Raw genomic sequence first — 14,711 nt, forward strand, 5'->3', positions numbered from 1 at the left:
GCCCTATTCCACATACAGAAGTCATTTGCAGAGCCTAGATTTATAGCTAGAGAGCCATCCTCCAAGCCTACTTGTAACTCTTAACCATCATGCGACACTGCTTGTTAATTATTATACTAAATGCCCTTAGACATGCAGTTTGAAGCAGCTACTGTTATGAACAACTATAGCAAGAAGAATTTTAGATAATCCCAATAAGCCAAAGCCATCTTGTACCAGAGTGTGGAAATCTTAAGTGTCCTTAGCATTTCGTTCTCTAGACTCTGATTGAACATGCAGGGTGACCTATCCCTTTTTCCTACGGTTCTTGTCATTAATAAATTTCTTATTTGGAGTCTAAACCTGCCTCCTGGTAAAATTACTAGTTTTGCTCTCTGGAGCAACAAAGAAAAATCTAATCCCAAATCCACACACTAGTTTAGCTCTTCATGTATTTAAGGATAGCTTTTATAGCACCTTTCATTTTTCTTATTTTTTAAAAAAAAATTCCTGATGAAGATTTATTCAACTACCCTCTTATATCTGCCAGGACTTTCATCTCCTGGAAAACTTTTCCTCAATCACACTCCCATTTGCTGATAGCCTCTTAAAACTATTGGCCCAAAGTAAATACAATACGCCATTATAAAGTAAGTAATGCAGAATTTAAGGAGAGTTTTGTTTTATAGACCCTGTTTCTTTTAATTATAGCTTAAGTTTGCATTTTCTTCTAAAGCTAGCACACGATACTTTTGGTTCATACTTAACTTGGAATCAGTAGCCAACTAAAGCATAAAAACTGTTAAAGTTAGTTCCCTCTATGTTGCACAATTGGTTTTTCTAACCTAAATGCAAGAGATTATTTATATTTTATTAATATTTATGGACTGCCTACTATATGCAAAGCATGATGCTAAGCCCTATGAAAAACACAAAATCATAGGCTCCATCTCTACTTTCCATGGTCCAGTGGGAGGGAATGAGGAAAAGGGTAAGGGAGGAAAGATAGACACCTAAAGAAAAGGCAACTAAAGGAAAGGGGCAGAGAACACAATGAGTGTGGGCCAAAGATGGAAGAGATCAGAATTAAAGATCTAGAAATGTTGAGGGCTGAAAGCAGGACAAATGCAGGAGGTGCTTTTAACTGTTTGTCAAGTGTCATAATGTTATTGGATCCCATTGTTGCTACAATTTGAATACCTCTGAATCTTGATCCTGTCTTTTGTCATATAAGCTACTCTCTCAAAACTATGTCATTCACAAATTTGATTGTTCTTCTTTAACTTGGACCCAAACCCATTATTTGCTATTTAACTTGATCCTTGTGCACCACATTTTACTGTAAGCCTAAAAAAATTAACCTGGAATATAATTTATTCTCAAAAAAACAAAAAACAAAAAACAGTGAGTTTTTAAGGGAGAGTTATCCATTAGATGGATAGGGCTGACTGCTATAAGTTTTTTTTTTGTACCTAAGTCCTAGTGGCTTCTTTCAGAAAGTTTCCATGACAGAAAGAAACAGAAACTAATCACAGATGAGAACCCTTTGGGAAGAAGTACAGACTCTGTTTGAGAGCATTAGAAATTTAGTAAAGAGAAAAAAACAGCTACATCCCCCAGCTCCATTCCTAGCAAACCTCATAAACTTCGTATCATTATTGTTTTTTCCTATGTCCCTCCTCATTTACATTCTCTCATCATAAATTTCACCTCACAGTCTACAGATTTGTGAAAGGTCAAAGTTCATCACTCTCAGTAGTCATTCACTGAGCATCAATGAAATCATACTTATGCTTAAAACAGGTGATTTTCTTTCTTATTCCAGCAATACTGAGACCCACATATAACCTGAAAATCTTTCTACATACACATGGCTTAAAAATATAATATTAAATTCATAACTGATCTCATTGAAAAAATGAAAATTCCTATGTGGCATAAGAAGAAGCCAATTTTGAAGTTAAAAATTTATATCATCTGTGTGGCATACCACTTGGCAAAAACTTTAATGCAAATGATGCATTGCAATACCCCTGGTACACCTGCAGAAAGAAATGCAAGTTTTCCCTGTAGGGAAAAGACCTTAGACTTCACAGGTAAAGCTTCAGTGAAGATAATAAGGTCAGACACCGAAAGTCCAAAACACATGAGGAAACAACCATGGGGCAAAAGTCAGCAAACACAATAAAAGCTAGATTTAGATCCCCTCGAACTTCAGGCAATAGAGCAATGCCATAAATTTTATAATATAAGTAGGTTTAAAATTGTTAAAAACATAAAAGAAGTAATCAAAACCACAAGACAAAAATAAGAACTAAGGAAAAAGAACCAAAATATATGAAAAAGAGAACTCCCAGAAATTAAAAAGTTATTAAAATTTAAAACTTCAACAAATAAACTAAATAATGGATTAGACAAAGCTGATAAATTCATCTGTACACTGGTGGATAGGTTTGAAAAAATTATCAAAGGCACAATACTGAGAGATAAAGAGATGAAAAGTATAAAAGAAAGTGAGGAATTATAGAAAAGACAAGGGCCAACAAATATCCAGTAGGAAGTCCAGAAGGAGAGAATAAAGAGAAGTGGAAATAAGCAGTATTCAAAGGGATAAAGACTGAGTGGATTCCAAAACTGATGAAAGAGGTAACTCTTCAGATTCATTCTTCTAAAGGAGTCCCTAGCAAGATAAATAAAAATATTAATAAATTCATACCCAGGCACAATGCTTTGAAACCACATACTCCAAAGAAAAGGGAACCTTAAAAGCAATTAGAGAGAAAGAGACTTTTAAAATGAATTACAATTGAATTGAAAGCAGACTTCTGAACAGAAACCTCAGAGGCCCCCCCAAAACAATGGAATACTGCCTTCATAGTGCTTAGGGAAAACCTAGAATTCTATACCCAAGAGTCGGCCACTAATAGAACCACTCTAAGAGAGTACTAAAATATGTCCTTCAAGAAGAAAGAAATGAAACAAACCGGGGAGGAATAGAATGCAAAAAACAAAAACAATTTGGGTATAAATAAAATGTTGCATACAACAACAATGTTTCTCCAGCATATTAAGTTTATGCCTCCCCCGATTATACTTCTGATCAACAGAAGTTCGTCAGCTTATCTATATGAAAAAATCAGAATTTATGAACGAGAAAATTGCAGAACATTCTCAGCCAACATATGGGGGTACCCCCCAAAAAGAGAAAGATCTTGGCCCTAAGACATGTATTCCTATTGACACCCAGAATTTTACAAATTACAAGTCTACTATTTGAATGGCAGAAAGCCTCAGCCTTCCTATTTGAACTACTCTGTCTAACAAGGACTTATCTGTGGTATGATTTCCAGGATTTATTGTTAAGGGAAAAAACAGTAGTTGGGGAATTGCTATAAAGGAAAATTTACTTTTCATTATATGCTCTTTGTACTTTTAAATTTTATACAATGTGTATATAATATTTATTCAAAATATTAATTAAGTATTCAATTAATTAATTTTAAAACAAAGTTAAGCAACTATCTTAAAAGTGATTCCATTTGGCTAGCTTCAAATAAAAAAATAAGAGGCAACAGGGATCCTGGGAATTCAAAGGCACAATACAAGTTAATATACAAAAGTGATCTATTGAAAAAAATAATATTTTAAAAATAAAACTGAAGATCTTTTCCAAATTCCCAACTAATTCCACTTGGCTTTTTTCTTTTTCTTGGAGACCTGCTCTCTAACAGCTTGAAAGCTATTTTTTTCCTCTTACATTTTCTCCATGATGTGTCCTCATTTCCAGTGTTAATTAGGTAGGCCTTACAACAAAGGAGTCTGAAAAATTTCCCCATCATAGTTGTTATCTATTATACATGACTGATATATAGAGTGAGTTTGATTTTTTCCAATTAACCTGAAGGACTTGGAAGAATGACTTTGAGATCTAACACTAAGAACTTTTGACTACTTTTTGAATAATACAAAGATTTATATTTTCATAAAATATTAACTTTTAACGTTTGCATTAGGACAAAAATAAAGCAATTTTAAGCAAATGTACAGAATGCAAATCACTAAATTAAACATTTTAAACCACTAAAGTACAGTAAAATTATACTTAAAACTGGTTTATGAATGAATCAAGGAAACTAGAATCCTTTATTGTTCTTAACCTTTCTCTTATAACATCTCAGGGCATCTCCAGCTAACTCAAGGATGTCAAAGAGTCTCAAACAGTCTTGTCTATAAAAGTTTATTTACAAATCAACTTAAAATTTACAAAATCATCATATCAGGTGGTAAGCACTCAATAAATGACCTCAACATGGTGCTATGTGCCTTACTTCATTTAATCTCCAGAACAAACCCATGAGACAGATATTACTATCATCTTTATTTTCTACATGCACAAATCAAGGCATAGACAAAAATGAAATAACATGAAAAGGGTCACATAGCTGGTTGGTAATAGAACTAGTTCTCAGGCCAATGTTTCTCTGACTTCAATTTTTGTGTTCTTGACCACTATGTTAAATTCTTCAAGGAGAACAGGGTTTGGCATAACATTAAGCAATTAAAATCTTATTTAAAACAGATTAAGGATCGCCAACATAAAGAGAAGTTACGTCTTAAGTATCTAAGCCAACTCAAGCAGGGTACGGTCAAAAAGCCTTTGGTGAGAGTGCTTTTTGTTTGTTGTTTTATTTGTTCATTTTATAACAGAAAAAGAATCATTGGTATCTACACTCCTAATTCATACAAAGTTCATTAAAACACATTCATTTATCAAATGTAATTGAATCGCTTTTATCACTGGAGACAGTTTCAAGATAAGATGTGTCTAGTGAGCATGAGTGCAGATCCCTTAGGCAGATCAACAGAACCCTCCATGAGTATGTGCCCACTTTGCAAAAGCTACCCAATGAGCTACTTTGCAGATCTTCCCTTGAAAAATTAAGATTCAGAAAACTGAATTTAATAAGACAGTACAGAACTAGAAGCAAAGCTTCCTTTATTCCAAATTGTTTTTATTACAATAAAGCATATTTAATGATTTGTGTACATGAAATTTGCATTTGTTCAGATAGAGCAGAATAAATTCAAAATAAAACTAAAAATTCTTATTGGTAAAGCAGATGTATCTACAGTTTTTCTTTCTTTTTACATTATTTTTTATCAGATTGTCTCAGATTTTCTTCTCAATTTCTCCTCTTTTCTCACATAAAGATATATATTTTGGTAATGTCTTTTCACTGTGAGTCATGTTGGTGAGAAAAGATATGCCATGTCTGTACTGTTTTGAGAATTTTCTCTTGCTTCTGAATTTTTTCTAGTCTTCCTATGTAAAAATGATATAAATTTATACAAATTTCTGGAAAAATATGCCTTAAAAAACCAAACACTAATGAAATCAGCAGATACATTTTATGATGAAAAATGTGTAATTCAGCCATACCAGGAAATGTAATAGTTTGACTTTAATAATAAATGCTAACTTTGGATAAAACTAGCAAGATAACTTTTTTTTAACAAAAATAATTTCTATTATCTATATTATAACAGTAATAAAATAAACTTAAAAAAAATCAGCCAACCTCAATCCACTTGAAGTTACTTTTGAAGTAAAGCAACACTCATGTAGGCCTCATGCTTCATTTTTGTCATTTTAAAACAACACATATTAAAAAGCTACAAAAACACTTAGGGATGCAACTTAAATTTATATTCATTTAACAACTCACTAAAATAATTAAAATCTCATCTCATGTTTGATATGTGGATAACAAATCCATTATTTTGTACACAGAAAAAAAAAGCATTTATCGTCAAAATGTTAGATCTCTTCTTTGATACTATAGCAATTTTTTTTTCAACTTTGCCATTTGTTAACAGCTTTTTCCCAGTTATAAATATTTTAATTTGATTTAAGTCAGCAATTGGTTGTAGGGGACTGTCAAATCTTTTAGAGTTATGCTTTAAATCATTACTGAAAAATTTGCTTTTAGTATAATAAGACAGCTTTGCATATTAATTAGATCATCAGACTCATGTTTGCTGAGGTTTAGCAATCGTGTAATAAATACAATATGGCAGTGATAAAGCTGTAAACCTTGGCACATAGCTTTAGCTTTCTAATACACTTTACTGAGTTACCCAAGAAATAATCACCCTGCTAAATCCAAGTTAAACACCTGATGGAATATTAGGATATTTAATTAAAAATGAAGTTATGCTGTACATGTGAGTGATTTTATACAGTGGCTAAAAAAGAAGTCCATGAAAAATTAATTTTGCTCAGTAAAAATCATACACATTGCTCTTTTGTGAAGTTGGTAAATGAATGCAACCACTCCTACTAAGATACACATGATGCAGAAACAGAAATGAGGGGAGGGTGTTTCAGAAGAGACTTCAACTAAAGGAACAAGGGGTGGTAAGTACAAGACACATTCAGATTGTCTTTCAAAAAGCAAGTAAATCCTATTATTTCATCCTCAGCGATTCCACTGTGATGGCTCAACAGATGGCCACTGGGGCTGCACAACAATTTCCTTTTTAAGCTATCAGGCCGCATCCAACTCCAGCAGGCCAAATTTAGGCCATTCCTATACTTGGAAATCTTGTCACTCTGGAAGCATCCTTTAACTTTGGAGAGAAAAATTGCCACAGTCTTCGCTATTAAAGACAACAGGGTTATTTGGCAGTCGAAGGTGGCATAACAAAAGACACAGACCTGATGAAGGATGAAGGTATGACGAATTCCTGGGACAAAGCATGGCATAAGAAAAAAGGAAAGCAGGAAGAAAGGAAGAAAGAGAAGGAGGGAAGAAGGCAGGACAGGAAAGAGAGAGAGAGGAAGACAGGAAGGGAAGCAAGGAAAGAGGAAGGAGTGAGAGAAGGGGGAAGGAAGGAAAAGAGAAACACTGGGCTAGAAATCAGAAGATCCACATTCTAGAATGCAGATATGGATCAACAGTGAAACACCTATATAAGCTACTTCACTTCTCTGTGCCTTAATTACCATATCTGCCATATGATAGTACATAACTAGTTAACTCTGAAGGCTTCAACTAACATTCAAAAAAGTCCAGCAAATATGGAAACAGCCACACCATCTTTTTCCTTATCATTTAATTGATCACTCATGTGTGCATTTATTTATTCACCAAATATTTATGGAACAACTACTAAGGTACTGTTTCGTGATGATACAAAAGCAAATAAGATACACCCTGTGCCCTCATGAGATTCACTGTCTGGGGGTGGGAATGAAGTGAGCTGGAAGAAGGACAAGAGGGTAAAGCTAGGTGGACATGCAGGGCCAAGTCCTAAAGGGCCTTATTTATTATGTTAAAAATGTGGCCTTTATCCTGAGGGCAATGGGGAACATGAAAGGTTTTCTTCAGTCTGGAGTGATATGATCAGATTTGTGCTCTGTTATTCTGTGGATACTGGACTAGCCAGAGACAACCTGAACGTCCCCAACAACTGCAGCTCTGACCAGAATAGAAAGAAATGGACCCTGGTAAAGACATGGACTCAAAACGATTTGAATGGATGTGAAAGAGGGTGAAAGGGAAATTGCTCCCTGATGACTGGCTTAGAAGACCTGGTGGATAAGGCGGCTATTCGCTGAAATAAACTAGTAAGGAAGGAAGAAATGAAGATTCAGGTTTTGGTGGAGGACGGTAAGTGGGGAGACATGAATCATGGATGAGAGAATGAGTTCAGATTGGGGTCTTTGGATTTAAAGTCCCCAAAGAAATATACTGGGATGCACTGGATAAAAGCCCGGATTTGGGAGCAGAATGACCTTTGTATCAGCTTTGAACTCTGATGCTAGGGGAGAAAAATTAAACACCCTGAACCCAGTATTTCTGCATGCAAATACAGATAATAACTGCCTTAGAAGAGAATGGTGAAGAGTAAAGTGATGCATAAAGGGTACAACACACAGGGAAGTTAGGTAACTTGCCTAAGGCAACATAACATATAAATAGTACAACTAAACTTTGAGTCCACATCTGTTCTCAAAGTCCTTGGCTGCTACAGACAGCTATTTAGAATCAGTCTGGGATTGTCTTCTTACAGACTGAAGGTTCAAGGATAATGAAATAGAGATAGCTACATGTTCTCTTGGGTTATTTTTAACTCCAGTCTTAAATATTACATTGCCAATATTAATTTTATGCCATTCTAGATTTCTACAATCTTGTGAAATTTTTTCTTAGTGGAAGAATGCTGTGCAGGATTGTGCATGGCCACTATTCATCCCAGATTTTCTGGGACAGCTTTTATTTCAAAATTCCACACCATTATCCTCACACCTTTGAAATGTCCTGAAAAAGGAAGTATTTCTGTATCCAGCCTCTGTACCAGAAGCAGCACAAAAATATTGTATTCAGGAAGCCTTGTCACCAGAGGTGTTGATGTGCAGGAGGTCCACAGTGCACCTTGATGTATAGGGGCAAACTGGTGGAGAGCATGTCATAGAAATATGAGAAAACTATTGCAGTAGAGGTGCCTGATTTGATTTAGTATATCATAAGGTAGCTACTAAAAACCTGTATTTCTAACAAGTTATCAATCTCTATAGGTGACTCTCATGCACAATAAATTTAGGGAGCTTCTGATTTGGGAAAGGATCCTCTTAAGAAAGAGTCCTACATATCAAAGATAGTCACTATACATTGTCCGTCACAGACTTTTGAAATCAATTAGTCACTGAAATTTGAAAAACAAGACTTAGCAGTACTTGTAGAAAGAGATGATCTAGTGATGCAAACCCTTTTGTGAACATCCTTCTGTGCACAGTAGCAGTTTCTATTCAGTAAAATGTTCACTTCCCAAATGGAGCAGAACATTTTCTGTCTCACATTCTGGTAAGTCAGTGTTTTCATTAAACCAGATGACTCTGCAAGTGGAATAGAGGCAGAGCATGTACTGTATCTATTGCATTGAGATTTATGAAAAGCAATATGAGATGACAACTGTCAATTGCCAGTGGCAGAAGCTTTCTTTTAGGAAGAATAACCTGACTCTCTGAGGTCATCGCTATTGGACCCCACTGAACCCAAAGCAACCAAAACCACTACGAGTATGATTTTAATTAGGACTTAATACTCAAAACATTATTCTAAATTCCCAAGGTGTGTTTTTCATTGGACAAAGTATTTTACTTTAGAGTTATAAGTTATATGTAGACTATATATTGTTTTTAAAATAATTTTTAAAGTTTTTAATATTCATATCCATCAGAAAGAATAAGTTCAGAATGGATCTGGATGAGAAATAATTGAGAAGTAGAAAACTTTAATTATTTTCCAGATAAATAATTGCTTATGAATAATTAAGGGACCAGATAAAAATTTATTTAAAATTCCTAATTGTGGATGCAGGTGATAGTGTGTCCTAGGCACTGAGTTGGCCATAAGCTTGAAATCTAGGCTTTAATACAGTCATATAGATTCCAGTAAAAATGGATTCCAAATGAGTAAAATGAATTATGAAGTCATAAAATCCTGGGTAATTCCACACATGTTTCTGAAAAGTTCAATATGCATCTAGTTATAATAGCTGCAAAACCTTTTTAGAGTGACTTTGGGGAATCGCCCAGCAAAATGCATCACTGAAACTTCCCACCTCCTCCTTCCTATCACTTCCTTATTAATAGCTCCACGCTTTGAGAGCCCACTTGAAACTTGAAACATTATTTTCCTCATGGATTACTTTATGCATTAGCATAAAAATTCATTTTCTAGAAGATGAAATGATATTCTTACCCGTTTCACAGCTGGGTCCAGTGAAGCCTTGTGGGCAGGCACACACATTAGCGGCAATACAGGCTCCTCCATTCCTACAGCCATCTTTGCAAAACGCTAAAATAATTCAGATACATGATTTTAGCATTTTAGAAGTAAGTAGTTTAATAAACTCCAAACCTAGCTTTTCATTATCCCCTTAGAGATATGAACATCAAATTATAAAAGCTATTTTAATTTTGTTTTCATGTAATATTTCCCATACATGTAAGAAACTTCAACACAACTTGTAAAACAGTACTCTTTCCAATGTTAGAGGAGTATTTCACCCTTAAAACAAAATATTCAAATTTATTTAAACAACAAACAGCAAATTTGCACAATAAGAAGTACATTAAAATTCAGAATTTCTTCTCATTGTAACAATCCACCTTGAAAATAAACCTGAAAATAGCAGCTATCCTAGATGGAGCAAACCACCATCTAAAGAACGAGACCACGAAACAGGAAATGGTTGAATCCCATGGGGCTCTGACCATTTTGCACACTAGCCGAAGTGCCAACATAGTAGGAAATGCTCCATCCTTCAAAAATTCGTAAGCAGGTCCTGGTAATGAATTAACCAATAGTAAGAAAAACTCATTAGAGTGGTCTTCAGGGAGACTCTTAAATTCCTCTGCTAAGGATAGGTCAGAATCAGGATCCAGGGCAAAGACACTGTATAACCTGTTTCATTAGAGTGGTTTTGGGAATGAGGAAAGTTGTTCTGTGAGTAGGAAGCCGAACCATTGCAAGGGAGCCGGGGTCTGTACCATTGCAAGGGTGATCTCTTGAAACGTGCTGTCTTCGAAGAAGTGCAGAAAAGAAGAAGAGCAGCAAGACAAGTGAGCACAAGAGAAGAGAAAAACAAGATGGTTGGGACTGAGCCCCCTATAGAAGCTTTTATTTCCACTTTGGCTTATTCTTTGGCTCTGTAAGGCTCAGCAGCTGCTTCCTCAGCCTGACAAAGTGTGTAATGAGTGAATTAGACCAGTTGTTCCAGGCATTAAGGCAAAAGTTTTTTCTACAGTTTTCTGGCATGTGCTTCTTCTAGTTAGGTAGAATATACTTTCTCAGAGTAATAAAATGTAGAAATCTGAAATTCTAGTGATGAGTTAAAGAAATGGACCCAAAGAGTCCATTTGGTTTCTTTGGTTTAAACCTCATAAATGATAAAGAATGTGTCTGCCAGACCACGTTCATATGTTCATCAGAGTAATTTGCAAGGTTGCAGCATGTTGATACCGCACAGAACTCATGTTGATCAACTACATGTTGATAGCGCACAGAACTCAATGATTCAGCTCCTACATTTAAACTACTTATCTCTCAGATTTTTCCCATTCCCAACATGGGAATTCCCAACAATTGGGAATTCCCAACATTCCCAAAGATATATACAGGAATCGAATAGTCTTTATTCGGGCAACCTGTAGTCCTAACTTCCAGAAGGAATTTATAGATCCTTGAAAGTTCTCCTTCTTTCAAATACAAGAATTGTCTGTCTGCATCTGTTCATAACTTTCAGAGTTCTTTATTCTATGAACTTTATTCTTCATACTAAATAGGAATTGGAATCAAGCAGAAATAAGAGAAAAGCTTTAGGGCTCCTAGATTAAACCTTAAGCCTAAGCAAACTCTCAGAACATTCAGGTGATTTGGAGAAAGTCCTAAGGACTTAGTTATATTGTATCCACTCATGCATTGAAAATACATTTCAAGATCCACAGTGGATCCCTGAAACCTCAGACAACACAGAAATCTATTTTTAGATTATATGTGTATATGTATACATCTACATATAATCTAAATACATATACATACATATACATATGTATATATACACACTTTGTATATATATGTGTATATATGTATATACAAAGTGTGTATATATGTGTGTGTATATACACATATATGTATATACACACACATATATACACATATGTGTATATATGTATATACATATATATAATGTAGTTTTCCTATACAGATATACTATGATAAAGTTTAAAGTATAAGTTATGCATAGTAAGAGATTAACAACAGTAATTTATAATGAAATAGGTCAATTATAACAATATGCCAACATCACTACTGTTGCACTTTGGGGCCATTAACAGTAAAATAAAAATTACTTGTTTTTGTTTTACCCATTTTGAGTTAGTTTTTGTACATGGTGTTTGTTTTTTGTTTTGTTTTGTTTTTGTTTGTTTTTTGGTGGAGATGTTGCCCAAGCTGGTCTCAAACTCTAGACTCAAGCAATCCACCTGCCTTGGCCCCCCAAAGTGCTGGGGTTACAGGTGTGAGCCACCAAGCCCAGCGAAAATAAGGTTTATGTGAATACAAGCATTGTGATACGTCAGCAGTGTATTTGATAATCGGAAAGGCTACTAAGTGACTAATGGTGGCTAGTTGTAGACAGTATGGACACACTGGACAAAGGGATGATTCACATCCCAGGCGGGATGAGGCTGGACAGTGAGAGATCTCATGTTACTCAGAATGGTGCACAATTTTAACTTAAGAATTGTTTATTTCTAGAATTTTTGATTTAACATTTTCAGACTGCAGTTGACCATGGGTAACTAAAACCATCAAAAGCAAAACTGTGGATAAGAAGGAACTACTGTACTATACATTCTAAAAGTCTAGCTTTTCTCAGAACTTGTTTAGTCTTTCCAAGCAAATTTTTGTGGGATTTGGACCCCCAAATAAGTAGGCCTTCTTCAAAACGACCTACACTAATGATTTCCATGGAGTTTTGAAAATCAGGGTAACCCTCTGGCCCACCCATCTCTGGGTACAGTGTATTTTTGTTGACCAGGCCTTAAGACCCATCCTCATAAGACACTGCATTAACTACTATTCCTTATTCTTTCCTACCTCACACAGACACGGTACCATAGCAAACTGATTTTAGTGAACTCTGAGATGAAGGACACAGTATATTTGAGAAATCAGCAGTTTTGAAGCTTAAAATGCCTAAATTGGATAAATCATATGACATTATAAGGGATGTAAATGTTACACTATGGGACTTTATAGAGTTTCCAAAAAGGTCTTCTATTTCCCTTAGGAGGTAGGAGGGAAAGAGGACAGTGGGAGAAAAGGTGAGTTAAGGATTGTGGTGAACTACAGTTGATTGTCCACTGATGGAAACAGAAATCTGATTTCAACGGGACATTTAAAAGAATGATCAATCGGCATTAACAAACAAGCTAAAATAGGAAACTATAACATGTAGAGAATCAATATTCATGGTTAATTAATCTTCCACAGTAGTGTCTGACAGCTCACAAGAGAGGGAAAAAAAAAAAAAAAGCTGTCCTACTGACTCAAAATGGAGGTGATTCACATGGTAGCATAACAAATAGGTTGACAACGCTGTCAGAAAAATAGCTATGATGATATATGCATGTTTCATCTCAAAAAGAAACATCTGAAGCTGGGAGAGTGCTAAACTGAATGAAAAGGAAGTTTCAATGAAATTAAAGATCAAAAGGTGTAGAAAGAACAGACTGAGCAAACTGGAAGAAGAGGGATTAGACAATAGAATGTTGAAATTTAAGATTTCCAAGATGGAGCAGTTCTCCACAAAAACGCCCAGGATGAAAACCACTGTGGCTAAGGTCAAGGAACATTAGGTCAAAGGAGCTGAATGGTTTGGTCACTTAAACACTGAAGTAACCCAGGAGGATGTCAAGACCTGAGGGAAAGACTATGAGCCACACACCAAAGCTTTTGATGTCTCTAGGAAGTACCTGGAATGTACATAACAGTAATGATAACGTGTAGAGGAAGGTAGAGATGGATTGCATTGCACATAATGGAAGAGGCATTGGCATTTAAACCTTTTACCTTTGCATGTTGTTCCATTCCCTGTATAGCCTGGCTTGCAAACACAGTTGTGTCCTCCAACAGTGTTGAAGCATAAAGCATTTTCATCACAGTTGTGCTGATTTGTGATACACTCATCATGTTCTGAAATGAGGAATACAATTTTGTTACTCATAGTTATATTTCCAAAGACAGTATATTTTAAACTACACCTTCAATTTTGGTTATTGCATGGTAAATTCTTTCAACCACAGACATAACAAATTATAAATTACAGAAGAGCTCAGATTTTGAAGTATTATATACTCTGCTTGATGTACATATAAGTTCACACATTTACAAACATTGAATGCAAAATAATTTGGACAAAAGGCCTACCAACGATTGCAAGAAATAGAGAGGGGAGGCAAAGATGAGGATTATTTCTAGAAGTAGACTCCAAAGTCAGCTGTATACAGTTAATATTTGGGGAGTTACTCTCATGAAATAAATCTGTCACCTAACTCATCCCTGTAGCATGTGAACGATGACAGGGAGGATGTGAAATTGTATTGCTTTGTGAGTCATGACCTGTAGGATAATAAAACTGAAGTTCTAGGAGTTAGGTGCCTGCCATTAACACCTGCAGCCACATTTCCAAGCCTAAAGATACTTATGCAAACTGTCTGGGGAATCTTTGGTTTCTTTAGTAAGTTCCCTCACTCTGCAAAGAAAGCATCACAAATCTATTAAAAGACAAACTTGCTTTTGTAATATGTGCAAATACAAACTTTAGAATATGTAATCAATATAGTATCTGCTCTAACATTCTAGCTCAGCATTCAGCAAAGATATAAATGTAAGGAATAAATACAGTGAACATGAGAAAGCAAACAAATCTAACATCAAAATAAAGATGAGGAGGAAATGAAATATGTAAGAAAATGCACACAAATTAGTTCAACCACCTAAAATCCCTACAGTGGCACTACTTAGTACTCAGTCTTTCACATGAATATTATTTAGGCCTAAAACAAAATACATATTTTAATAAATTACATTGATTGAGCCATTAATTTCACATGATATAAATCATGAAAACAATGAAAGATTTGATTTTACTTTAGAACT

At 35.1% G+C, this 14,711-nt stretch overlaps 1 protein-coding gene across 3 annotated transcripts in view; it reads right to left on the reverse strand.

Moving 5' to 3' along the window:
• Positions 1-14,711, reverse strand: part of NELL2 (neural EGFL like 2) — a 371,218-nt gene that overhangs the window by 91,413 nt on the left and 265,094 nt on the right. For all 3 annotated transcript variants that reach the window (NM_001261759.1, XM_015151473.3, XM_015151472.3), the window contains 2 exon segments: positions 9,747-9,842; positions 13,623-13,745. In NM_001261759.1, coding sequence (NP_001248688.1) covers positions 9,747-9,842; positions 13,623-13,745 — 219 coding nt within the window.

The sequence above is a fragment of the Macaca mulatta genome, chromosome 11, assembly GCF_049350105.2.
Source record: "Macaca mulatta isolate MMU2019108-1 chromosome 11, T2T-MMU8v2.0, whole genome shotgun sequence".
NCBI lineage: Eukaryota > Metazoa > Chordata > Mammalia > Primates > Cercopithecidae > Macaca > Macaca mulatta.